The 24,919-nt window shown below is 48.2% G+C and overlaps 1 protein-coding gene across 2 annotated transcripts in view; it reads left to right on the forward strand.

Annotated features, from left to right (window-relative positions):
* The window catches only part of BPI (bactericidal permeability increasing protein), a 55,779-nt gene that overhangs the window by 10,825 nt on the left and 20,035 nt on the right, over window positions 1-24,919 (forward strand). Inside the window, exons 2-6 of one of the 2 annotated variants that reach the window (XM_043884532.1) lie at window positions 14,753-14,937; window positions 18,108-18,222; window positions 19,807-19,935; window positions 21,591-21,752; window positions 23,201-23,264. In XM_043884532.1, coding sequence (XP_043740467.1) covers window positions 14,808-14,937; window positions 18,108-18,222; window positions 19,807-19,935; window positions 21,591-21,752; window positions 23,201-23,264 — 600 coding nt within the window. In that variant the 5' untranslated portion in view covers window positions 14,753-14,807. Of the gene's footprint in view, window positions 1-14,737; window positions 14,938-18,107; window positions 18,223-19,806; window positions 19,936-21,590; window positions 21,753-23,200; window positions 23,265-24,919 lie in introns of both variants that reach the window. The other variant, XM_043884531.1, reaches the window with a different exon arrangement.

Consider the following 24,919-nt stretch of genomic DNA (forward strand, 5'->3'; position numbering starts at 1 on the left):
CTGGTTGGCCCTCCTCCTCAGTCCACTCAAAGGCAAATATCTCTTGGCTCTGGACTGCCAGGGGTAGGCTGAAAAAGGCATCCTTCAAGTCCAGCACAGTGTACCAAGTGTACTCAGGCAGTAAACTGCTCAGGAGGGTATACGGGTTAGGGACAGTTGGGTGTATGTCACTCACCCGTTTGTTGACTTCTCGCAGGTCTTGGACAGGTCTGTAATCTGTCCCCCCTAGCTTCTTCACCGGCAGTAAGGGGGTGTTCCAAGGGGATCGGCATCGCCTGAGAATTCCGGCCTCCATGAGCCGTCGAATGTGGGGAGTGATCCCCCGCCGAGCTTCTTGGCTCATAGGGTACTGTCTCACCCTCACAGGAACTGCCTCGGCCTTTAGCTCGATGACGACCGGATGTCTCTGTTTAGCTAGTCCCATTCCTGCTGTTTCTGCCCAGGCCAATGGATATTTATGGACCCACGGTTGTACATCTAGTGCTATGGTCTCTGAGGGCTTAGGCGCAAAAAGTCTGTATTCATCCCTTAAGGCTAGGGACAAGACATGTATCGGTTGTCCAAGTCCATCCGTGACTGACATTCCCCCTGGGTCAAAATGGATCTGAGCATTAACTTTAGTCAACAAGTCTCTTCCAAGTAGAGGGGCTGGGCATTCTGGTATCACCAAAAACGAATGGGACACCTGGTGGGTCCCTAGATTTACTTTCCGTTCTGTGGTCCAACAATATCTTTTTGTCCCCGTGGCTCCTTGCACTAAGCTGGCTTTCTTAGACATTGGTCCCAGTTTTTGATTTAAAACAGAGTGTTGGGCGCCAGTATCCACCATGAAGCCAACGGGTTTCCCCTCCACATGTATGGTTACCCAGGACTCGGGGAGGGGTGCCGAGTCTCGACTCCCCTAGTCACTGTCTTCCCCCGCATATAGAACTCGAGTTCCGGGGGGGATTTTCTCTCTCTGGGTCATTCCTCTCCTTGAGTCCCTCTTAGGGCACTCGTTTTTCCAGTGCCCCTGTTCTTTGCAGTAGGCGCACTGATCCTTCTTTAGGGCCTGCCTTTTTGGTTTTTCTTTTTCTCCCATCCGGGGGTCTCGAGGTTCCCTCAATTCTGTTCCGGCCTTTAACCCCGCAAAAAGAATCTGGGCTAGCTCCTTCTGGTTCTTCCGGTTTTCCCTCGCCCTATGTTCCCTCTCTTCTTTCCTGATCTTTTCCGCTAATTCCCTTTCCTCCCGCCGAATTCGCTCTTCCCTTTCTTCTGGGGTCTCCCTATTATTAAATACCTTTTCAGCTACTTTCAGTAAATCCTGTATTGTCTGTTCTCCTAATCCCTCTACCTTTTGTAATTTCTTCCTAATATCTGGGGCTGCCTGATTCACAAACGCTAACAAAACTGCAGCGCGTGACTCCTCAGCCTGGGGGTCCATAGGTGTATATTGCCTGAAAGCTTCCATCAACCTCTCTAGGAAGGCTGCCGGGCTTTCAGTGGGCTCTTGCCTTACTAAATTCACCTTTGCCAGATTTGTCGGCTTTCTTGCTGCAGCCCGCAGGCCAGCCATTAGAGTCTGGCGGTACACTCGGAGACGCTCCCTACCTTCCACCCGCTCAAAATCCCAGTTAGGCCGCAACAGAGGAAACCCCTCGTCCACAAGATGAGGCTGGGCGGTTGGCCTCCCGTCGACCCCTGGTACCCGTTTCCGCGCCTCTGCCAGAATTCGCTCCCGTTCTTCCGTGGTGAAGAGCACCTGCAACAGCTGCTGACAATCATCCCAGGTGGGATTATGAGTAAACAAAATGGAATCTAAGAGGTCAATGAGGCCTTGGGGCTTCTCTGAGAAAGGAGGGTTTTGGGTCTTCCAATTGTACAGGTCACTCGTGGAAAAGGGCCAGTACTGATAGGTTCGCTCTCCGTCCGGGTTAGTTGGTCCCACTCGGACGGGGAGCGCCTGAACAGTGGATGAAGGTAACTCTGGGTCCCCAGGGTCTTGCTTACCCCTATCTCCCTTAGTTTTCCCCCGGGTCCCCAATGCCGGTCCCCCTCACGGTCGGTTCCCGTTGGCCCTCTTAATCCTCTCGGTTCACCTGTGGGAGCTTCTCTCCTCGGAGGGGATTGCAAGGAGGGCACATATGGCGGAGGCCTTATCTCCGTTTCTAGATCTATCAGGTTTGGATAAGATGATTCCTGAAGGACTGGTTTTGGGTCCTCTTTCTTTTTGGTTTCCTCCGGGGGGGTCTCCATCACCAGGACCTGTGAACTGGAGGAACTAGGAAGTTTGTAAACAAAAGGTTTTAACCATTTAGGCGGATTTTCTACTAGATCCTGCCAGACCATGACATAGGGGACTTGACTCGGATGGCCCCAGGGATCAGGAGCCATAATCTTCTCCTTCACAGCCTGTATGATGGACGGTTGAAAGGTGCCTTCCGGAGGCCATCCAACCTGAAAGGCGGGCCACTCTGCAGAACAAAGAGTTATTAATTTACCTTTTTTTGACTAGCAAAGACAAGTCATGGGCCCTGGCCCTGACATCCGAAAAATGGTCAGTCATGAGAGAAAGTGGGGTAGATTCTCCCTGCCCCATGGTCAAAGAATAAACGGTAAGGAAGAGAGAGAATAAGTCAGAAGTGAGAAAGAACGATGCACCAGAAGAGAACGAGACTAGAGACAATGCCGGCACACACACACAAAAACACGGAGAGCCAAAGACAAACACACGGACAAACAAACGTCGGCCGACGACACAGCGCTGGGTTTTCGGGCCCCCTGAATTTTCTTGCCTCCCGGTAGCAGATTCACCTTACCGAATGACGTCCGCTGTTCACCAGGCTCGGGGTCGGGAGAGGAACTTTCCTTCCCGCGGAGTCGGCTGCCCCCCAGCGCGTCCGCTGGCCTTGGCCTTACGCCGGCTTGCTCCCCCTTTATAAAAAAGCCTTCTCGCGGAGTCGGCTGCCCCCCAGCGCGTCCGCTGGCCTTGGCCTTACGCCGGCTTGCTCCCCCTTTATAAAAAAGCCTTCTCGCGGAGTCGGCTGCCGCCCAGCGCGTCCGCTGGCCCCGGCCTTACGCCAGCTTGCTCCCCCTGCTTCCTGAGCACCGGTGTTATTATTTATCCTTCCCCTTTGTCCTGTAAGCGTTCTCTTCTCCCTGTCAAGGGATCCCGGACGAGCCCCCAAATGTTATGCCCGATGTCCGAATCCCCGAGCGGGAAGAGAGAAGGCTTCCAAGACAATGCAACTCGCAAAAAAGGGAAGTTTATTACTGTCTCGAGCCAGGGCTTTCTGCCACAAACATCACAGTGGTGCAGGGTCAGAAAAGCCCTGGCTCAAGCTTGGTACACAAATTTATAAGATATGCAAAAGCGGTTAGTAGCTGGCTTAAGCGGATTGGTTACATGTTTGCAAAGTAATTCTATCGGTACAGACTTTCGCGGGCTTTTCAGCTCTCCCTTTGTTCTTACTGGGCGCATATTGATTGGCTGGCTCCAGGTTACCTGATGGGGGTAGGGAATCTTACCATTTCGGGGGAAGCTAAAACTTAGGTCCAGGCCGCCCGTCACGGTATTAACTCTGGCAGCCTCACACCCCTGAATCTTCATCTCGAATGTCTCTAAACCCTGAGTTCGAAAAATGCAAATTCATTTTAAAAAGTTGCTAGATTTGCAGTGGCTTTTTTTCAACTTACTGGTTGCAAACTTAACTATTATCACATGAGGATCTTCATACTTGGAAAAACTTAGGGGTCACTGGGCTCTGAGAACAAGACGACAACATGCCTTTGCTTACCTCCACCTGGCTTGCCCTTCCGCCACACACTCCATGGAGGATGCTCAGAGGTCTAAGGGGATATGTTCTTCTGCAGGAGTCCTGACATTTCAGAGTCAATTTCATCATGCAACCTAACAGAAAGTGCTCCTTCCCCTCTTTTTGAGGTCCTCAATATCCACATGCCACTTCTCAGTTGTGTGGCCTTGGGGAAGCTACTTAATTTCTCTGAGCCTCAATTTTCTCATCTGTGAAATAGAGTCAATGATACCTACTTTCAAAGACAGGTGAGGATTATTAAAAGATAATGTTAGCCAAGGGTTTGGCTTGGTTGTTGTCAAGGGAGTGGTTTATACCCTCCAAAGACAGGGCTGCTCTATGGATGAGGACTCTGAGACCCAGAGAGGTGCAAAGACTCATCCAAGTTCACATAGCCGTGTAGAGGCAAAGCCAGGGTTCAAAGCCTGGCCCCGGTCCTCACTGGCCACCCCTGATCCCAGCCTGCCCAGGTCTCCAGCCCCGTGTTCTCACCACTAGCAAACAGGGCCAGGCTGGCAATGGATTTTTCCTTACCAGCAGCAATCTCTGGGGCTGGCTGAGTACACACCTATTTCCCAACATGGCTGGGGGAAATGGCTCTGGGTGTTCCTTGGACATTTGGCAACTATGTGTTGCATTACTTCCTGTGATGTCCCTGGAGCTAGAGGAGGCCCAGCCTGTTGGAGCCAACATTGTAACCCTGGCAAAGCTTTTCAGCTTCCAGAGAGAAATGAAAAGTGAGAGGAACACACTCCCTCCCCTCTGCTCCCTGGGAGAACCTCTGTTTTCTGTTTCCCTTTCCCACGGCCTTCAGCTCTCTCCAGAAACTGTCCCTCCTGCAAAGTCACTACCTTCAGGCTCAGAAGTGGCCCTGCTTCTCTCAACCCAAGGCTGCCCCTCCAGGGCCAAGGTCAAATCTCACCTCCTCCAGGAAGCCTCTGGGGATTGTCAGGCTGTGCCTGTCCTCCTTAGGCTACAAACAACTTATTGTCTGGAATTTATGCTCTGGGCTCTGACTCTTCTTTCATTGACAATATTTTTTTTAAATTTTAATTTAAAAAATTGCTCGCAAGTGTCAGGCGAGTGTATGCTTCTCGGTTCTGTCTCGTCACAACAAAGATTTGGAGTGATGGACAATAAAGCCCTCGGCGTGTCACAGCTCTCGGGCCTTGGACAGGCCGTGTTATAGCTCTCAGGTCTCGAACGGACCTGTGTTATAGCTCTTAGACAAATCAGTGTTACAGCTCCGTGTTACAGCTCTATTTTATTTAGATAATAGCAGGAAAATCCATCCTCGAGGCGTAAGGGCATGTCGACCCAAAGACGTGAAGAGAAGAGCGCCCCAGCACGCGGGAGAGAGAGTGCGCTTTGGCTCCTCTTTTTATGTTTTTTCCCTCCCTCTGGGCCTGCCCTATGTAACTTGGGCTAGCCAGAAGTGCTGTTTGTTCTACCCGAAGTCCTCACTCCGGTCCTCGGACCTTGCTTTGACCTCCCTTTGTTCTGTTTTCGCGGGCTTTTCCCTTCCTTGTCTTTTAGCCACCGCCGTTTTGGACTCCTTTTTCCTATTCTAACTACCTAACACAAGGATCCTAGTTCCCCTACTGGGTTTGAACTGGGCCTACAGCAGTCTTAATTGCCACGCTGAGTCCTGACTACTGGGCCATCAGGGAATTCTCCTAAACTTTCAATTTTTATAAAATTTTAAAGGTTGTGAAAGGTTGTTGCTGAGCCATGAAAGATGCTGGGATGCTTGGCTTCTGGAGGAGAGGAATTCAATCTGGGACCAGTGATGAGGCTTGATCGCCTAGAAGCTTTTGTGTAATAAAATTTTACTAAAGTATAAAAGAGATAGAGAAAGCTTCAGACATAGACATCAGAAGAGGGCAAAAAGAGTGCCCCCTGCTAGCCTTTAGCAGGATGTCATATACTTATCAGCAAGCTGTTAATTAGAGAAAGGAGATGTCTCTAAACCCAGAGTGGCACCAGGCCCCTCACCCACAACAAGCACTTTGAGATAACACTGGCACCAGGTGAGTCATCCCTGACCTTAAAACGATTGACATGAATCTTGAAGAAAGGCAGGTTTCCAAGTAAATATGGAGATTCATTATCATAGATTAGGGGAACAATATATGAGTAAAACATACAGGTTTGTTGGGCCCTTACTGGTTGAACATTTCATGCAAACATGGTCACAATAAAGGACAGAAATAGTATTGACTTAACAGAAGCAGAAGAGGTGGCAAGAATACACAGAAGAACTATACAAAAAAGAAAACCAAAGGACTATACAACCCAGAAAACCATGATGGTGTGACCACTTACCTAGAGCCAGACAATCCTAGAATGCAAAGTCAATTGGGCCTTAGTAAGCATCACTATGAACAAAGCTAGTAGAGGTGATGGAATTCCAGTTGAGCTATTTCAAATCTTAGAAGATGATGCTGTGAAAGTGCTGCACTCAATATGCCAGCAAATTTGGAAAACTCAGCAGTGGCCACAGGACTGGAAAAGGTCAGTTTTCATTCCAATCCCAAAGAAGGGCAATGCCGAAGAATGTTCAAACCACCTCACAATTGCACACATCTCACACACTAGCAAAGTACTGCTCAAGATTCTCCAAGCCAGACTTCAACAGTATGTGCACTGTAAACTTCCAGATGTTCAAACTGGATTTAGAAAAGGCAGAGGAACCAGAGATCAAATTGCCAACTTCCACTGGATCATCGAAAAAGCAAGAGAGTTCCAGAAAAACATCTACTTTTGCTTTATTGACTATGCCAAAACCTTTGACTGTGTGGATCACAACAAACTGTGGAAAATTCTTCAAGAGATAGGAATATCAGACCACCTGACCTGCCTCCTGAGAAAACTGTATGCAGGTCAAGAAGCAACAGTTAGAACTGGACATGGAACACAATAGACTGGTTCCAAATCGGAAAAGGAGCACGTCAAGGCTGTATATTGTCACCCTGCTTATTTAACTTCTATGCAGAGTACATCATGAGAAACGCTGGGGTGGAGGAAGCACAAACTGGAATCAAGATTGCTGGGAGAAACATCAATAACCTCAGATATGCAGATGACACCACCCTTATGGCAGACAGTGAAGAAGAACTAAAGAGCCTCTTGATGAAAGTGAAAGAGGAGAGTGAAAAAGCTGGCTTAAAACTCAACATTCAGAAAACTGAGATCACAGCATCCGTTCCCATCACTTCATGGCAAATAGATAGGGAAACAATGGAAATAGCAAGAGACTATTTTTTGGCGCTGCAAAATCACTACAGATGGTGCCTGCAGCCATGAACTTAAAAGATGCTTGCTCCTTGGAAGAAAAGCTATTGGAAGAAAAGCTATGACCAACCTAGACAGCATAATAAAAATCAGAGACGTTACTTTGACAACAAAGGTCCATCTAGTCAAAGCTATGGTTTTTCCAGTAGTCATGTATGGATGTGAGAGTTGGACTATAAGAAAGCTGAGCACTGAAAAATTGATGCTTTTGAACTGTGGTGTTGGAGTAGACTCTTGAGAGTCCCCTGGACTGCAAGGAGATCCAATCAGTCCATCCTAAAGGAAATCAGTCCTGAATATTCATTGGAAGGACTGATGCTGAAGCTGAAACTCCAATACTTTGGCCACCTGATGCAAAGAACTGACTCATTGGAAAAGACCCTGATACTGGGAAAGATTGAAGGCAGGAGGAGAAGGGGACGACAGAGGATGAGATTGTTGGATGGCATCACCAACTCAATGGATATGAGTTTGAGCAAGCTCTGGGAGTTGCTGATGGACAGGGAAACCTGGCATGCTTCAGTCCATGGGGTCGGAAATAGTCAGACACAACTCAGCAACTGAACTATCAGTTCTGGGGCTTCCCTTGTGGCTCAGCTGGTAAAGAATCTGCCTACAATGCAGGAGACCTGCGTTCGGATCCCTGGGTTGGGAAGATCCCCTGGAGAAGGGAAAGGCTACCCACTCAGTATTCTGGCCTGGAGAATTCCATGGGCTGTATAGTCCATGGGGTCTCAAAGAGTCGGACATGACTGAACAAATTTCACTTCACTTCACTTCACTTCTGGGTTCTGCATCTTAAGTGGAACTGACTTGGAGAAAGAGTCTAGGGTAAATACATCCTTCATTAACATAGATTAAGACAAACATTTTCATAAGAAAGACACAATAGTTATCTCAAGGTTTGAGAAAAGTTAAGTTCAGGTGGAGCCAGGCGTCGTCATGGCAACACAGAATTTTAAAAGAAACCTCCTTTTAATTTTGTATAGAGAAGGGGAAAAAAAATCTGACACTTGTTGTTTCTTCCTGCCGCCTAAGAGAGATTAAAAAATGTCTGACACTTGCAGCCTATTTCCTCTGTTTGGAGACCCCTGGCCTTCCTGCCTGTTACCCTCTCAGTTGCTTTCCATTTACAGCTATGACAAAATATTGGCTAGATTCCCCATGTTGTTCAACGCATCCTTGAACCTGTCTTATACTCAATAGTTTATGCCCCCACTGTCCCGCCCCTCTATTACCCCTCTTCCCTCCCCACTGGTAACCACTAGTTTGTTCTCTTTGGATCTGCTTCTTTTATATTATCTTCACTAGTTTGTTGTATTCATTTACTCACTACTGAATATATCTTGTGATCTTGTGATCTACTCAAAGACTACACTAGTAATAATAATGAGAAAGATCTACGTTCACCTCTAAGACAAGGTACCCAAAGGGGCCTTTTTATGAGACTCAAGGCTCTGGAAGAGACTTTTGTTAGCATAACAAGGTAGGGGAGACACCCTCTCAAGAGGTTGTTGACGTTCAGTCGCTCAGTCATGTCTGACTCTTTGCGACCCCATGGACTGAAGCCCACCAGGCTCCTCTGTCCATGGGATTATCCAGGCAAGAACACTGGAGTGGGTTGCCATGCCCTTCTCCAGCAAGAGGTTATCGCCATAGTACAAAATAACTTTTTTTTTTCCTTTGGCTGCGCTGGGTCTTGGTTCGTCATGATGCATGGGCTTTCTCGAGTGGAGCACGGACTCTAGAGAGTTCACTCAGGTTCAGTAGTTGCAGAGCACAGATTTTAGTTGCCCCTCAGCACATGGGATCTTAGTTCCCCAACCAGGTATCAAACCCCTGTCCCCTGCATTGGAAGGTGGATTCTTAACCACTAGGCCACCAGGGAAGTCCTATGATTGCCTTTTAGATACTATACACCCTGAGGCCTGATCTCCATGAGGCCCTATTCCTCCCCTCCCCTTCACCCCCCGGGACCCTCCACGAACCCCTTCCTCTTCCTGCACCCCCAATCCAGGGTCAGTAAATAACTGACAACATACACGGGAAGCCAGACACCCAGAGGAAGTGAGACCAGAAGGGAAAGAGCTGGAGGATCAGGGGCAGAGGGGGAGGGAGAACTTTCCCGGACTTCCACCGAGCACAAGGATGCCTCATTGTAACACTGGGTGGGGCCTGAGGAAGAGCTGCCCCCGAGGATGGAGTGTGGGGACAAATGAGGAGACAGGTGCAGCAAGTTAAGTGACAAAGTCAAGCTCACAAAGTAAGTGGCAAGCTGGGATCTGCGCCCAGGTCCGTAAGGTTTCAGCCCACACACCTAACTGCCTTGCTGTGCTGGGAAGGGGACGTTTCTCCCCCCAGTGCCTGGCTGGGTGGCAGCTCACAGACCACGTGAGCACTAGACCTCTCCCTCTACACATGTCCAGCCCAAACCCAGAGACCTGACGACCGAGCACTCAGCGCGTGGTGCCCCTAGTGCGTTTTCCTGGGGGCTCTGGAACTTTCCAACCAGCTGGCCATGACGGTTAAATTATGACTATTTCTTGAGCACTTTCTCCATGCCAGTGGATTCAAGCCTATTATTTAATCCCCAGAACAACCCTCATGTTGGGCACTGTTTCCCCATATTTAAATGAGGAACCCAAATTTCAAAAGGGTCAAAGAACTTGACCAGAGCAAATAACTTGGCTGGAACTATAAACTCAGGGCTCCAAGCCAAATGCACTTTCTTTTGGAAAAAAATCAACATCCTAAGGAGCATGGACTAGAAAGGCAGAAAGAACCAGCCCATGAATCATCCACTCTTGACCCATCCCACCTCTAAATTTCTGCTGAGGTAGTGTATTTTCCTATGTTGTTGAGTTGAGACAACAGGAGAGAGTTTGAATGGATGACAGAACTATTCTATATTCTTATGGTGATCCTGGTTAAACATAGCTGTACATGTATTAATGATTCATGGAGCTAAAAGAAATTATATGAAGTAAATATGGCATAATGTTAAGATTTTACAAATTTGGGTAGTCTGTTCTTATCTTTATATTTGAAAGATTTTACAATAATAACAAAAAGGCCAAAAAAGAGGAAGAAGAAAAAGAGGAGAAGGAGGAGGAGACACTGGAAAAAGCCTGTTTAGATGTAATGGCTGGAGCTGCTGCAGTCATTTTGCAACTGTCAATGAAAAATTAATCAGTCAATCTAAGAAAGAAATGAAAGTTTTTATTTGAGCCAAACTGAGGATTATAACCCAGGAATATGAGAAATTAATCTGTGAACTTAGTTCCCCCTTCTCCATTCTTTGGCCACTGAATAAAACTTGTATTGTTTCAAACTCAAACAAAAACAGGAACAGCATCTCAGAAAGCTCTGAGGGCTGTTCTACCATTAGAAGTCAAAACACAGTTACATAAGTTTTTTGAGACAGAGGACTGTACATTAGATGACGAATCACTGACATTTTACACAATCCAGATATGCAAGTACAAGGTGATGGGCTACGTGATTCCTTTACAAGATCAAGAAGGAATGTTACCTTTAAGGAGTTGTCTTCTTGATGCTGGGAGAATGTTTCTCTCTAGGGCTGAGCTGGTTATTTCTGCCAACAGCGAAGATTCGGTCAATGCTTAATGCAGATACACAATGCACAGTAGAAGGGAGAGAGGAAGCCAAAGGACAGAAATAAATTTTTTATGTTTAAATTTTTCTTGTCTTGCCATAAAATATGAATTTTATTTCGCACAACCATGAAAGAAGCCAGTGTGAGGGTAAATCTGAGATACTACGGTGGCAGAGCAGACAGGTGTGGAGAGAAGGTAAATGCCTGTTAATTATTGAATTTTTTTAATTCACGTTTTTGCTGCAAATTTGCTGGGGTTTTTTTTCCTGGCCAAACAGCCTGTGGGATCATAAAGGTGCCCCAACCAGGGATCAAATCACAGCCCCTGCAGTGAAAGCGCAAGAGTCTTAATCACTGGATGACCAGGGAAGTCTTGTTAGCTGTTGAATTAATCAGATCCTCAAGCCTGCTCTCTCTCTGGACTTCATCTCTGAGACATGGGTTGACTGTTGAAGCCAATGTGAGCTGGGGATTTCTGTTGCTTGGGTTGAAGACACTGTCACTCACACCAAGTAAAGAGTCAGGTCTGAAGCAGTGGGGCCCCTCTGTGGCCAGGGGCAGAACCGAAAAGGAGATCAGAGGTTTGCTGATGGACTCAGCCGGATTTGACTGAGCACAAGCATCAGAAGCCAGTGGGGCTGATGAAACTAGCCAGTTGGTTTTAAGATTCTTACGTTGTGGCAGTTTAAGTTATCATTCTGTGAGTTTCCTCCTAATACCCACTTCCTGTCTGATATCTTCACAGAGGCAACATCTGCCTGGACCCAGGGGACTCAGGAATTTGGGGGCAGTTAGAGCTGCAGGTATTCAAAATTGTGTAAGATAACTTTTCAAAAAACTAATTTTCTGACAAGTCATCAATCTATGTGTTCTGGCATATGTCTTCCTTGTATGGATACAGACATGGGAGTCTGAGGGCCCAGGAAGGCAGAGCTAGGGTGAAGACCCAGGGTGACAAGTTCTCTTAGAAACTACCCCAAGAAGAGAGGAGAATATCTTTCTCCATGAAAGGCACTGTGATCTTGACAGGGACATAATTGCCTTGTGACTCAGTTTCCTTATCTTCAAAATGGAGATAATGATTCCTCTCTCACAGGTTATTTGGGGCTTCCCTGGTAGCTCAGACGGTAAAGAATCCACCTGCAATGCAGGAGACTCAGGTTTGATCCCTGGGTTGGGAAGATCCCCTGGAGAAGGGAATGGCAATCCACTCCAGTGTTCTTGGCTGAGAAATCCCATGGACAGAAGAGCCTGGCAGGCTACTATCCACGGGACACAACTGAGCGACTAACAATTTCTTCACTTTTCACTGGTTATTTAAAGGCTTGGAGACAATATATGTAAAGTGTCATAGTAAATGCTCTGTCCAGAGCCACTGTTTTCATTCTACAGCAAGCCAGAAGGATTCTTGTTGTGGTGGGTGGCGGCAGAAGGGAGATCCTTTCAGAAACAGTGGAAAGAGAAGAAAGAAAAAAAATTCAGAAGGTCTCATATCCTCCAGGCTCAGTGGGCTTCATTAGATTTTCATCAAATCAGAGTCGGGGAGACAGGGCATCAGGGGGCTGATGAGGACCCAGCAGGAGAGAAGCTGGCCTCCCTCTCTGCAGCCCCGCCCCTCCTCTCATCACCATGGAGACGGCGCCCGCTGCCCTGTGGGGTTCCCACCCACACTGGGCCCCAGGCTGCTGCAAAGGGAGGGGCAGGGGCCTAGCAGACAGAATTCCGTCTGGAAAGTTGGAGGGAGGGTGGGGAGTGTGTGTGCTGATGCCAGCCCGCCCCCCCCCCCCCAGCTCCCAAGAGGCTAAAGGACTCAGGTTGGTGTGGGATGCGTCTGCGTTTGAATCCGAGCTCTGCTAGCAGCCTGGCTGCGTGACTGTGGAAAGAACACTTCCCCTCTCGAAGCCTCAGGTTTCACATCTGTCAAAGGAAAGGGGAAAAGGTATAAGAACAAAAGCCTGGTGAAGAAAACTGTAGGGTAGGAAGCAATGAAATACAGAGAACCGCACATACCGTTTATGAAAAAAGGGAACTTCACAAAACTGGCGTTGATTACGTAAGTGTGGAAAGACACACTTGATCTATGCTTACCAAAAGTGGGGAGCGAGGAGAGAAATACTCTAAAATACACTTCTGCTTGTCCTCTCTGGAACTGGGGATTGCATATCATTTTTATTTATATTTTTTTTGGTTCTTTCTCAAATTTTGGCCCATGAACAAGGATTGCTTTGAAAGTCAGAGTGACAGTAATAGCTACCATTTGTGAGCATGGGGTATTGTGTGCTTTACATGATTTAAAGCCCTTTATGTCTTCACAATAACCTGAGGTGGGGGGTGTACTCTGGTTATCCTCACTTTACAAAGAGGAAATTGAGGTTCAGAGAGTTTAAGGGGCTTGACCAAGGTCAAGCCACCACAGAGTGGCAAAGCTAAGCTTTAAAATCAGTTAAAATACCAGACTCAAAATTCAAGCATTTAATTATTATCACTATTACCTCTCAGGACAAGAAAATGCTTCAGGCTCTGTTTCCTTAAAGGTTTTACTGTGGAAAACACCAAGGAAATCAAAAGTAGAAAGAAAAATATAATTCTCAGTTATAAAATGAGTAAGTTCTGGGGATCTAATGCACAGCATGATAACTACAGTTAAGAATACTATACACTTTGGAATTTGCTAGGAGAGTAAATCTTCATTCCCACTATACACCCCAAATGATAACCATGTAAAGAGAGAGATGAGTTAATTAATTTGGCTGTGGCAATCACTTCACAATGTATATGTATATTGAATTATCACATTGTACACTTTTTTTTTCATTGTACACTTTAAATGCACATTTGACTCTTAAACAATGCAAGGGCTAGGGGTGCTGACTCCCACATCCCAAGCAGTTGAAAACTTGAGTATAACTTAGAGTCAGACCTCCATATACGCAGTTCCATCATAGCCGAGGTTCCACATCAAGGATTCAACCAACTACAGGTGGTGTAGAACGGCAGTGTGTATTTATTGAAGGAAATCCATATACAAATGCACCTGCACAGTTCAAACCTGTGTTGTTCAAGGAGCAATTGTGTACAATTTTGCCAGTTATACCTCAGTAGAGCATAAAAAAAGAAGACAAAAAGTATAATCAACTCTGATATACCTATCACCCAGCTTCCAAGAAGTCCTTGGATGGAGGGATTTGGGTGGAGGGTTCAGGGAGTGGGGAAGGGGAGGGGAATGACACTCAGAGCCAGAAGTCTCAACTTACACACACCACACACACACACCACATATACATACACACACCACATCACACACAGTCACACACCACACATACATATACATACACCACACCACACACACACCACACATGCATACGCACACACCACACACAAACACACCACACATGCATACACACACCACATCACACACAATCACACACCACACATACATATACATACACCACACCACACACACACCACACATACATACACACACACCACACATGCATACGCACATCACACACACACAAACACACCACACATGCATATACATACACCACACCACACACACACCACACATACATACACACACACCACACATGCATACGCACATCACACACACACAAACACACCACATATGCATACGCACATCACACACACAATACACCACATCACATACACACACACACAACAAACACAACCGCAGACCACACATACATACACATACACCACACCATACACACATCACACATGCATACACACATATACATACAGACACCACAATACGTACACATACACCATACCACACACCCCCAAACATACATACACACACACCACACACACATACACACATCGCACATACATACAACATACCACACCACATACACACACACACAGGGCTCCCAGGCTCCACTTCTGGCTGTTCTGGGGCTGTGGCCCCAACCACACGGTGGGGCACCGCAGGCAGGCAGCCGTCCACCCCCTCTTCCGCCCCTGCTCATGTTCCTTCCTCCTTTCTCTGTTCTCCTGACGTGCATTTCCACAGCTGCCTCCTTTATAGGTCCCTGGTTCCCCTCCAAGACCTCGAGGTTTTGGCAGCTCTGCAGGACGAGGACATGGCCAGGGGCCCTGACAGCGCGCAGAGGTGGGCGACCCTGGTGGTGCTGGCCGCCCTGGGCACGGCTGTGACAACGACTACCAACCCCGGCATCGTGGCCAGGGTCACCCAGAAGGGCCTGGACTACGGTAACTGGATGCCTTCCTTTCCTTCTCTCCCATCACTGACTGAGCACCGGCTGTGTGCAGCCCTCTGAACCCAGGGTATGGCCTGCTCACTGCTCCTTCAAGGCGGCCCTCTCACCCCGTCTTACAGAGCAAAAAGCTGGGCCAGGGTGAATTACCCAAGGTCACAGAGCTGGGAAGCCGCAGCAGGGGGGGATGGACCCCTAGTCTGGAGGACTCTGAGTCCAGTGCTCAGGCCCCTCATGGTCCCCCTCCCTCTACCCAATACCCGATTTGGGCTTGGGCCCTTCACTTCCTAGCTGGTTCTCAGCCCTGATACTGGTCTGGCGGCCCCTGGCTCAGTCTTCAGCGTGGGCAGAGCTCAGGCTCCGTGAGGAGCGGTGGTGCTTGGCAGCCACACTCTGCACAGCAGCTAGCTGGGTGCCACAGAGAGGATGCCCCCCGGCCACTCCCTCAGGCCCAAACACAGCAGAGAATGTTATGAAGCAGCCTCCTGATCTGCTCAGATCAGTGCCAGGCAAGATGCTAAAAGCACACAGTGTTACTAGTGACCTTTACAGATGAGCAGACAGACTGGAGGAGGGAGGGGGGAGGGGGTGACCTGGATCTGAGCTCTGGTCTGTGTAGAAGTATCGGCGTGGGGCTGCTCAATGCTGCCTCTCGGTGGCAGAGAGATGACCTGCAAAACAGTGGGTGACAGCTGGTGCCAGAGACACCAGACGGAGGAGAAGGCAGGCTCTCAGGGGCGGTGGACCCCCGGGGGAATCAGGACAGGACCGAAGTGAAGTGAAATGAAAGTCGCTCAGTCGTGTCCAACTCTTTACAGCCCCATGGACTATACAGTCCATGGAATTCTCTAGGCCAGAATGCTGGAGTGGGAAGCCTTTCCCTTCTCCAGGGGATCTTCCCAACCCAGGGATCAAACCCAGGACTCCTGCATTACAGGTGGAATCTTTACCAACTGAGCCACAAGGGAAGCCCAAGAATACTGCAGTGGGTAGCCTATCCCTTCTCCAGAGAATCCTCCTGACCCAGGAATCAAATCAGGGCCTCCTGTATTGCAGGTGGATTCTTTACCAATTGAGCAATCAGGGAAGCCCCGGATAGGACCAAGGAGACCTGGTATTCCATCCCTGAACTCCTACCCCAGCCCAGGCAGGACACCTGTGAATCCCAGGGATGGAGACAGGAGGCTCCCCATGAGCTAGGAGAAAGGATTATGCCCCTGCTCTGTGCCCAGACCTGGTCACTTCCCGGGAGCAGAGACTTGGGCTCAGCCTTGAAGCCCAGAAGTCTTCACTTCTGTCAGAGCAGCCTCCGTCCCTCCTACTCCCACCCCATGCAGCCATCAGCGAGTGTCCTGAAGTGCAGCATGTCGGTTCAGGACCCTCATTACTGACACTGTTCAGCGGCTCCCAAGTGCCTGAATTCAGAAGGTGTCCTGGGCCTGGCATCAGAGACCCTTGGAGACCCGGCCCCTGCAGATCCACAGGTGGTGGCCATCCCACATTTTCATTTCTCTCTGGGCAGTGCCAGTCTATGCTTGGTTTTCTTTTGGACCCCCAGAAGGCCTGTCCCAGGGCACGGGCTCTGGGAACAGAAAGCCTGAATTCAGAGGCTGCCTCCCTCGCCTGTCAACTGTGTGGTCACCTTTCTGTTTCCTCGTCTGTGATTTGGGGGGTGTAGCAAGACCCACTGGGCTTCTTCCCTGGTGGCTCAGTTGGGAAAGACTTCCTGCAATGTGGGAGACCCGGGTTCCAATTCAATTGTTTTCAACCAGACCTACTACCCAGGATTGTTCAGATTCATATATGTTCAGTTACACGTATGTAACGTAATACATGTTTGGGGCCGAGAATTGTGCCAGGAGCAGAGTAAGAACCTGATAAATGTTGTTGCTGTCGTTACTATTATTATTACTATTGTTATTATTACTATGCTTAACTGGCTCTTAGAAAAACGCAAATCCTGGGATCCATCATTTTACTGCTTACTCTTCTCATTTAACATGTCTGCCATCTAACTGGTTCTCTGATGCTGTTAACCACATAATAATGGATGGCAGAATTCCTGACCCTGTGGACATTCATTCATTTAGTCATCCATCAGGTATTAAGTTCTAGTCCCTGTGGTAAATGTGGCGGACGTCTGTGACATCTGTCCCTGGCCTTGGGTGGCTTACATCTAGTAGGGGAGAGAGATATTAATCGAAAAATCACATGAATAGTTGCATAATTACAAAAGGTAATGCAAGCTCCAAAAGAGATGCCCATGCCATCATGAGAATGATAACAAGCAGGATCGCACTCTTCTGATGAACCAGAGAAAGTTCCTAGAAGAAATGATGACCAGGTGAAGATGAGAGGACAAGGTTTCCTAGGCAGTGGGAAAAGTGCATGCAAAGATCCTGTGGCAAGAGAGTCCAAAACCCAGAGAGACGCAGTATCTGTGAGGGCAGAGTACAGAGCAGATGTTCAATAAACACCCATAGGATGCATGACTGGGTGTTCGGAGTGGGTGATATTTCAAACTAAGTGCTGGCAAACAAGAGCCTGTAAGGCAAATCTGGGTCACCATGTTTTTGTATGGCCCAGGGACTAAGCATGGCTTTTACATTTTTATATGGCTGGAAAAAATCAAAAGGAGAATCCTATCTCAGGCCGTGTGAAAATGATGTGCGTGCTATGTATGCTAAGTCACTTCAGTCTTCAGTGTCCGACTCTTTGCGACCCCATGGACTTTAGCTGGCCAGGGTCCTTGTCCATGGGATTCTCCAGGCAAGAACACTGGGGTGGGTAGCCATGCCCTCTTCCAGGGGATCTTCCTGACCCAGGGATCGAATCCATGTCTCTCATGTCTCTTGCATTGGCAGGTGGGTTCTTTACCACTAGTGACACTGATGTGAAATTCAAATTTCAATTTCTCTCAGTAAAGTTTTATTGTAACAAAGCCATACCTATTCATTGACTTACTGTCTACAGCTGCTTTTATACAATAACATCCGAGCTGAGTGGTTGTGACGGAGACAGTAAGATTTACAAAGCAGGAAATGTTTACTATCGGGGTGTTGACAACAGCCCTTGACTGAGCCCTGCTATAGACCTTTCCAAGCCCACCATCTCTGCTATGAACCAGCTACATGCCTCTGACCTCAGCCTCCTCTCTCTCCTCAGCCTGCCAGCAGGGAGTGGTTACTCTGCAGAAGGAGTTGGAGAAGATCACAATTCCCACTTTTTCAGGAAGCTTTAAGATAAAATACCTTGGGAAAGGGCAATACTACTTCTCCAGGTAAGCCCTGCCAGCTCAGTCCTCCGTGTTCAGGACTGTCATGTGTTGGGGCCAACAAGACCTAGACTCATTGAGCCACAAACTCCTAAACTCAGAGAGCTTAGAGGATCCCAAAGCTAGTGTTTACATCATTCCAAGGGGATACAACAGAGAAGGCAATGGCAACCCACTCCAGTACTCTTGCCTGGAAAATCCCGTGGACGGAGGAGCCTTGTAGGCCACCGTCCACGGGGTCGCGAAGAGTCAGACACGACTGAGCGACTTCACTTTCACTTTTCACTTTCATGCATTGGAGAAGGAAATGGCAACCCACTCCAGTGTTCTTGCCTGGAGAATCCCAGGGATGGGGGAGCCTGGTGGGCTGCCGTCTATGGGGTCGCACAGAGTCGGACACGACTGAAGCAACTTAGCAGCAGCAGCCGCAGCAGAGGGGATACAGTCCCCAAGCTGCGTGTGGAGGAAACCACCCAAACGGTCTTTCAGGCACTCACCATGACTCCAGAGGGGATGTCATGAATTCCCAAACTCTGTGCCAAGCCCATATGTCAACTGGGATTAGGGGCGGAGGAGGTTTCTATGACAGAAAACCTAATCAGAAATGACCTTAACCAGAATGTAGGGGCTCAGAGGACTGAGATGTCCCTGGAATCGTTTGGCCTCTGGTTCAGCTTGAGGAAAGCTCAAATATCACTGGACCCTGTTTCTCTCTTGCCATCTCTCAGTATCGCTTCTCTCTGAAAGGGCTAATTCTCTGACCTGACAGGTAGGATGTCCCTGCAAAGAGACCATCAGCATCTTCTCAGCACTCCCAGCCCTGTAGGAGGAAGGCACGGTCTTCCTACCACTCAAACAAAACTCCCAAGATTCACTCTGATGGATCCGTTTTAGGTTATATACATACTCCTGGACCAATCACTGTGGCCAGGGAATAGAAAACATGAATGAGCTTGTACTGAAGTCTCAAGCTCCACTCTCTGAAGATGGCCTGTGAAGTCAACTTTCTCTAGAGCAACATGGGCTAGTTGTGGGGACAAGTTCCTCCAAAGTAAAAATGGCAGTTCTGTTATCAACAAGACAGGGATGTGGGTGCTGGGGAGAAAACCCATAAATATCTTCTAAAGAATTTTGTGCACTCACTTAGCAGCAGATATTTGAGTACCTACTATGTGTCTGATTCAGCAGGCTTTGCTATTGTACAATAGTGAAAAAAAGACAGACACATTCCACCCCTTACAGAACGTGTAGTCAATGGAATTACATTTGTTATCTTCGCTGATCATCACACACCCTGCAAGAGAGAGGTTATTGTGCCCGTTTTACAAGTGAGGAAACTGAGACTCAGGATGATTAAGCAATGCGCCCAGGATCACACAAAAGTAAATCAAAGAGCAGGATTCAAATGCAGATTTGTCTGACTTCAAAGCCTCGCCACAGAGTTCCCAAGGCTGCTCTCATCATAACTTTCGGGCTCTCCTAAAATGGATGTGGTAATGGACCGGGCTGGAGGGGAATGAGTCCAAAGGACCATTGACTGAGTCCTTGTGGGGATCCCGAGGAGACTAACTGATCATTTCTTCCTTGCAGCATGGTTATTCAAGGATTCAGTCTTCCCAATTCCCAGATAAGACCGTCGCCGGGTGAGGGCCTTGATCTCGCTATCAGAGATGCCAGTATCAACATCAGAGGAAAGTGGAAGGCACGAAAGAACTTCATGTGCGTTTCCAAGCTTGTTGTTTGTTGAGTGTGTGGGTAAGCTCTTGGTGATACTTGGAAGAGAGGAGAGCCAAGATCTCAAGCATGCCCAATTTTTGCCTGGCCGAATACCATCTGCCCCCTCAGAGCTACTGGGAAAATTATTCACAAAAGAAGTTTTAACATAACTCTTGGTTAGTAGCTGAACGTGTTCCCACATCTCAATACAGAACACCATTAAGGCTGAGTTGGTACACATGGCTTAGGATAGAAGGCTAAGTAGGACCTTTACTTTACCCCTTTATCAGTTAGCAACTGCTGTGTAACAAACTGTCCCAAACTCAGTGACCCAAAGCAAGTCATATATCTCCACTTATGTATCTATTTTTTTTGCTGGAGTTCCCTGCCATAGGTTGGCCTCAGCTAGGGGTGGCCCTGTTCAACATATATCTCCTCCTCCTCCCTGGACCAATGAATGGGCTACAGAGAGCATATTCTTAGGACAGCAGAGATGCAAAAAGGGTACCAGAGGCATATTAAGTCCTAGATTCTGAACTGGCCCATAGTCACTTCTACTCATATACCACTGGCCAAAATAAGTCACGTGGCCACGTCCAAAGTCAAGAACATGGAAATACACACGTATCCTCCCAAGATGGGCAATGGAGAGGGTATGGATGCAGGGAGGCTGAAAATTGGGGCAAATCATCCCAACTACAACTGTGAATCTAAATACTGGGCTCTCACTGCGGTCACTGTGCAGAAGTGATAGTGACTCAGATGACCTGTCATTTTAGCAACTTCTCCTTTGTGCGGAATCCAGGGAGAAAACAGACACTTTGATGAGGACAGAGGCGTAGGTCTGCCCTTCGTTATAAGGACTGCTGATGTGTTGTTCCCCACAATAAGCACTGCTTAATTTTTCTTTTTCTTTTTTTTTTTTAGCTTTTTATTTTATATTAACAATCCTGTTGTAGTTTCAGGTGGGCAGCAAAGGGACTCAGTCATACATATACATGTATCCATTCTCCCCCAAACTCCCCTCCCATTCCAGGCTACCACATAACATTGAGCAGGGTTCCCTGTGTTATACAGCAGAGGGAATTGCTTAATTTTTCATGTGAGCTCTTTCACATCTATCATTTCACTTACAGATCATAAACAAATAAATAGCAATACTTCCTCACATTATAGAAGAGTTGACAAATTGCATTCACATCCACTGTCTTATCCCAAACTCATTTCAGGAGGGAGTAGTTATTAACCCCATTTAATGAACGAAGTCATCAATTAATTAAAGACACGTCCCTCCCCAAAACTCAGCTTTCTAGTGGCAAAACTAGTGTTCCACTGGTGGTCCAAGGTCTGAGTAAGGAACCTGAAGCCCAGAGAGGTTGAGAAACATTCCCAGTGCCACACAGCACAGGCAGAGGCTGAGGCAGTGGATCAGAGGAGGGCTCTGCCAGGCAGACATGGCTTCAAACTTCGAGTTGGAATTCTGGTTCTTTTACTCAGCTGCTGTGTGACATTGGGCAAGCGGCCTTCCCTCTCTGAACTCCATCTCTTCATCCTGAGTGGGGATAACAGCAAAACCTACCTTCCAGCATTGGTGTGAAGTTTGATGGCAGAGGGGAGAAAATGCTTGCTCCAAGCCTCATGTTTGTGTTTCCCTTCAGCAAACTCAGCGGCAAGTTTGACCTGAGTGTGGAAGGCATCTCTATTTTGGCGGGTCTGAAGCTGGGCTATGACCCTGACTCGGGCCACTCCACAGTCACCTGCTCCAGCTGCAGCAGTCACATCAACACCGTCCGCATACGCATCTCTGGCAGCAGTCTGGGGTATGACCTCCTGGGGCTGTGGATGGGAGGAGGGATGAATGTGCATGCGTGCGCAATCACTCAGTCGTGTCCGACTCTTTGCGACCCCATGGACTGTAGCCCACCAGGCTCCTCTGTTCATGGGATTCTCCAGGCAAGAATACTGGAGTGGGTTGCCATTTCCTCCTCCAGGGGATCTTCCCGACTCAGGGATTGAACCCACATCTCCTGCATTGCAGGTGGCTTCTTTACCACTGAGCCACCTGGGAAGTCCTGGGAGGAGGGACAGGATTATCCTAATCATTCTTGTATTCAGACAGCATATCCCAAATGCCACTTCCATGCCAGCCTTGTCCAAAGGCCTCAGATGTAAGGAGGGGACAAAGGTTCACAGATGGAACACACCCTCCCTGCCTTGAAGGGTCCCTTCTCATTCAGTATTCATTCAGCAAACTTTTACTGAGCAATTATGCTGCAGACTCTGCACTAAACACTTTAAGTGCACCAAGTTATACAATCCTTATCACAAGCCTATAGGCATTCATTCCTCCATCCAACCAACAAATATCAACTAAGAAACTTCTGTGCATGAGGCTTGTTCATTGTGTTCAAGAAAGAGCAGTGGTCACTAAAAATCTGGCCTTGCTGACAGTGAGTGGAGGCTTGATAGATGCCGAACACTGTTCAGACATGAGCCTTATCCCATTCTGTCCACACAAAGACTCTACGAGGTTAGTCTATTATTACCCCACTTTCAGAGGAGAAGATCAAGGCACAGAAAGAATAGGAAGTAGCCTGAGTTTTCATACCTAATGAGAATTGAGAAGGGATTCAATCCAGGACTCTCAGCCCCCAGATTCTTAGCTTTACCGCCCCTGTTCTCTTGAAGCTTCAGCCTGTGGGGAAGATAGACATTAATCAAATCATTGCATTAATGGATGGCTCACAAAGAATTACAAAAGGATATTAGAAGTAGGAAAAAGAGGTACAAAGTGTGGTGAACACATAGAACAGACGGTTCTGACCTAGTCTGGGGGTTGCCCAGTTCTTTGATGAAATGATATTTGAATTGAAATGAAAAGAAGTAGGAGTTAATTAGATTGGGGACAGTGGGTGTTTTAAGCAGAGTGAACAGCATGTGCAAAGGTCCTGTGGTGGGAGGAAGCAGAGGACACAGGAGGACATGGCAGAGCTGTGGGGCTGGAGGACAGAGAGAGGGAGTGACGAGGAATGAGGCTGAGATGGGGCAGGGTTCCCGCTGTGCACCTGTGGAAGAAATAACCTCATGACCAGGCACTGAATACAGGAGAAGAACGGCCTGATGGGGGTGTACAGATTCGGAGCCCAGGGATAAGGGCGGTTAGGCCTGTTCGGAAGAGCGATGAAGGCTTCCCAGACGAGGCAGCCTTCTGAGCACAGCCTGGGAAGTACCTGGAAAGCCTCACGCCTGTCCCCACATGTCAATCCAGGTGGCTGATCCAACTCTTCCACAAAAGAATCGAGTCTTCGCTCCAAAACGCCATGACCAGCAAGGTAGGAGGGGCTCCGAGTCTCAGCCCACCCCCGTCAGTGGGTGGGGCCCGCGGTGTCCACAAACCTGAGGCATCGCTGGACACTTCGCTCTCACCCAGAACTCTTCAGCAGGCCCCTCCAGCCCTTAGGGAGCACAATCCAGCTCTACAATATGTCAGGTCAATTTTCCTGGGAATCTAGCAAGAGACTAAGGTTCATGTCACGCACCCTCAGCAAATGCCCCGACGCTTGAGCCACCCCTGCCCTCCCCCACGTCGTCCCTCCCTGCAGGGAAACTATGTTCTCTCCTGGCGAGCTCTCTTAGCCCTCCGGCCTCCTTCCCCATCCCCCACCCCAGAACCCCCTTGGTGGTGGTGCTGCTGCTGCTGCTAAGTCACTTCAGTCGTGACCGACTCTGTGCGACCCCACAGACGGCAGCCCACCAGGCTCCCCCTTCCCTGGGACTCTCCAGGCAAGAACACTGGAGTGGGTTGCCATTTCCTTCTCCAGTGCATTAAAGTGAACAGTGAAAGTGAAGTCGCTCAGTCGTGTCCAACTCTTCCTGACCCCATGGACTGCAGCCTACCAGGCTCCTCCGTCCATGGGATTTTCCAGGCAAGAGTACTGGAGTGGGTTCCCATTGCCTTCTCCACCTTGGTGGTGAGCCCCACCCAGAAAACGTGCAGCTGATGAAGCTGCTAGACTAGAGTGTAGCCAAGCTATGTCCTGAGGCTGGAACTGGTATGAAGGACAGACACAGACCAGTGTGTCCCCCCAACCCTGCCTTCACTCTAACCCTCTTCTCCTACAAGACAACTTCTTCAGCTGAGAAAAGGGGTGGTTCCTTGGGCTAGCTTCCCATTAATATACCATCAGCTTCCAGGGAACACCAGAGCCTGTCTTCCAAGCCAAGTGAGCTTGGGTTTTCTCCAGAGGTCAGTGGGGAGCCATTGAAGGTTTTAGGCAGGGGGATGACCTGGCCAGATCTGTGCTTTAGAACAATTTCTCTGGCTGCTGTGAGAATGGCTGGAGGGGCCAAGAGCAGGGGCAGGAGTCTTGGGAAAACTAAGGAGGCTTGTGCTGTCTTCCAGATGGGAGACCTTGGTCTTCCAGTCAAAGGCACTGACAATATGGGTAAGGAGATATCAACCATCCATCTGAAGGCACTCTGTCAAATATTAAAAGAAAAAAATATCCATGCATTGTGGTCAAAATGCATAGCAGAGTAGATTATAAAATGGGTTTTAGAGTCTGAGCAGGAAATAAAATGTAGATATGCATCTCATACAGTCATATGTGTGCTCAGTTGCTCAGTCATGTCTGACTCTTTGCGACCCCATGGACTTTAGCCCACCAGGCTCCTCAGTCCATGGGATTTTCCAGGCAAGAATATTGGAGCAGGTTGCTATTTCCTTCTCCAGGAGACCTTCCTGACCCAGGGATAGAACCCATGTCTCTTGCATCTCCTGCATTGGTAGGCGTGTTCTATGTTACTAGCACCACCTGGGAAGCCCCCATACAGTCATATACAGCTACTATTTCCAAGCTATATGTTGGACTCTAAGCTTCCTGGTGGCCAAAGTGAAAAGGGAAGCTTGAGTAGCTACATGATTTTTGAGGAAACATTCAAGACAAGCAAAACCTGTCCACATAATTATTCCCAAAGGACATTGTCC

Source organism: Cervus elaphus, chromosome 23 (genome assembly GCF_910594005.1).
Source record: "Cervus elaphus chromosome 23, mCerEla1.1, whole genome shotgun sequence".
NCBI lineage: Eukaryota > Metazoa > Chordata > Mammalia > Artiodactyla > Cervidae > Cervus > Cervus elaphus.